At 48.3% G+C, this 2,377-nt stretch overlaps 1 protein-coding gene across 1 annotated transcript; it reads left to right on the top strand.

Annotated features, from left to right (window-relative positions):
- The first annotated feature begins 248 nt into the window (after positions 1-248).
- ZNF554 (zinc finger protein 554) lies at positions 249-2,371 on the top strand. The gene is made up of 2 exons (XM_011386485.2): positions 249-651; positions 1,187-2,371. The coding sequence occupies exons 1-2, from the start codon at positions 609-611 to the stop codon at positions 2,353-2,355; spliced, it is 1,212 nt and encodes a 403-aa protein (XP_011384787.2). The 5' UTR covers positions 249-608; the 3' UTR covers positions 2,356-2,371.
- The last annotated feature ends 6 nt before the right edge of the window (positions 2,372-2,377 follow it).

Raw genomic sequence — 2,377 nt, 5'->3', positions numbered from 1 at the left:
GCTTCTACCTTTTGAGGCCCGTGAGCCCTGCAGCTGTGGACACAGTGTGCAAACATCTCTTCCAGTCCCTGCTTTTGATCCTTTTGGGTCTATACCCGGGAGCGGAATTGCTGAGTCATATAGCGACTCTCTAGCTTTTTGAGGAAACTCCAGACTATTTTCCACAGAAGCTGCCCCATCTCACGTTCCCACCGGCAAATTACGAGGGTTCCAATTTCTCCACATCCTTTCCAATACTTATTTTCTGTATTTTTTTTTCTCGTTTAAAAAGTCGTAGCCATCCTCCTAGGTGTGAGATGGTGTCTCATTGTGCTTTTCCCTCGTGACTAGTGATGGTGCACATCTTTTCATGAGCATGTTGGCCACTCATTTGTTTTCTTTGGGGAAACGTAAGATCCACCAATTTTTAATTAGGAAAATAAAATCTTTAGCTTGGTCGGTGTGCTCTTGTCCTTTCAGAAGCCTCGAAGGACCAACGTCTTGATACAGTTATCGAGGATGGTACATCTTCTCCAGCACAAAGCTCTCGAGACAGCAGCCTTTCCCTGTGGACAGGGTGTTCACTCTTTCAGCCAGCGGTGTCTTTCCACCTGGAGCAGGGAGCAGCCATGATGATGAGAGCGAAAGGAATTCCCCAAGCCTCCTGTCCAGGTGAGAACCAGGCAGATGTGAGCCATTGGGGTGGGGCAGCATCTTGGGGACAAAGTCAAAGATCTCTCCACAGAGGCCCTAATCGTATAAGGAGCAGGCCCAGGTCCTTGGTGGCACCTTCTCGGATGCCTTCAGTTCATCCTCCGGCAGCCTTCTCCTACCTGTCTTTGGGTGCAGAGTAGAGGGATGCTTCCCATATCCTTCTTGAAGCCATTGTACCTGTGTTTCTCGTTATATCTTTTCTCCCTTCTTTCTTGATAATTCTCTCTCTGCCATTCTTATTCTTCCTTCTTCAAAGAGCAGTTCCTTCTACATTTACATTTCTCTGTTTTTCTTCGTCGTCAAATTTTTTACTCTGTGTCCTTTCCTCAGCGCACCGGCTTACCGATCTGTCTCATTTTCTCGTCCTCCATGTTCAAACTCAGTAATTGAACATGAATCCACATGTGCCTTTTATCCGTGTGAAGTACTTCTGTCTCACCGTTCTTAAGTTAGAAATTTTATTCGTTTCTTTTCTTCCCTCAATTTATTTCAGATCGGGAGACTAGACTGGAAATCCAAGGGTCAGTTTACAAGGAGGTGGTTTTGGGGGAAGAACCACTTGGTGGTACAAAGCTTCCCAGAGAAGACTGGGGACGTGGGCAATGTAAAGAGAAACATGAAGATTCCCAGAGGCTTTTGAGTCAGATGGCGTACCTCCAAGGAAGGGCATTTGCTCACGAGAAGGCTACTGCCTGGCATGAATTTGGGAAAAACTGTATTCCGAGCTCAGGCCTTGTTTCCTCGCAGGGAAATTGTGCTATGGGAAAACACTTCTATGACTGTGACCTAGATGTTGAGAGTTTGGTCGCTGATCCATTCTTAAACCACTGTCAGGTGGGACATATAGACCAGAGACCCGGGGAAAGCAGTGAACGTGCGGAAGACCTCAGCCAAAATAGTTCCCTAATTCAATGCGGAATAACTCAATCTTCTGCATATGCAGACAGCGGGAGGTCGTTTAATCGCAACATGGCTCTTATGATACACAACAAAATTGACACATTGGAGAAACCCTACGAATGCCCCCAGTGTGGGAAAGTGTTTAACCGGAGGCATTCCCTGAGCGAGCATCGGAGAACTCACACAGGAGACAGGCCATACGAATGTGGGGACTGTGGGAGGGCCTTCACTCACAGCTCAACCCTCACTCGGCACCTGAGAACTCATACTGGGGAGAAGCCCTACGCATGTGGAGAGTGTGGGAAAGCCTTCAACAGGATTTCGTCTCTTACCCAACATCAGAGGATTCACACAGGGGAAAAGCCCTATAAATGCAAAGACTGTGGGAAATCCTTCTGCCAGAGCTCTTACCTGATTCTGCACCAGCGAACACATACTGGCGAGAAGCCCTATGAATGCGACGAGTGTGGGAAGGCCTTCAGCGACCGCTCGTCACTTAACCAGCACGAGCGAACTCACACTGGCGAGAACCCCTATGAATGTGATCGGTGTGGACGAGCCTTCAGCCAGAGGTCCTCCCTGGTTAGGCACGAGAGAACGCACACTGGGGAGAAACCGTACGGCTGTCGTGAGTGTGGGAAAGCCTTCAGCCAGACTTCCTCCCTCATCGCACACCAGAAAACTCACACTGGTCCAAAAACCTATAAAATCGTTGACTGTGGGAAAGCTTTCTATCAGAGCAGCCACTTCATTGCATTTTAGAGCTTGCTTGCTGTCCTGGCAA

The sequence above is a fragment of the Pteropus vampyrus genome, unplaced genomic scaffold, assembly GCF_000151845.1.
Source record: "Pteropus vampyrus isolate Shadow unplaced genomic scaffold, Pvam_2.0 Scaffold1943, whole genome shotgun sequence".
NCBI classification, from domain to species: domain Eukaryota; kingdom Metazoa; phylum Chordata; class Mammalia; order Chiroptera; family Pteropodidae; genus Pteropus; species Pteropus vampyrus.
This window is presented reverse-complemented; position numbering and strand designations above follow the sequence as displayed.

Excerpts from the sequence above, each read along its gene's own strand:
- ZNF554 (XM_011386485.2), top strand. The coding sequence starts at position 609 with ATGATGATGAGAGCGAAAGGAATTCCCCAAGCCTCCTGTCCAG. Across the intron at positions 652-1,186 it reads TCCCCAAGCCTCCTGTCCAG|ATCGGGAGACTAGACTGGAA; the intron begins GTGAGAACCAGG and ends AATTTATTTCAG.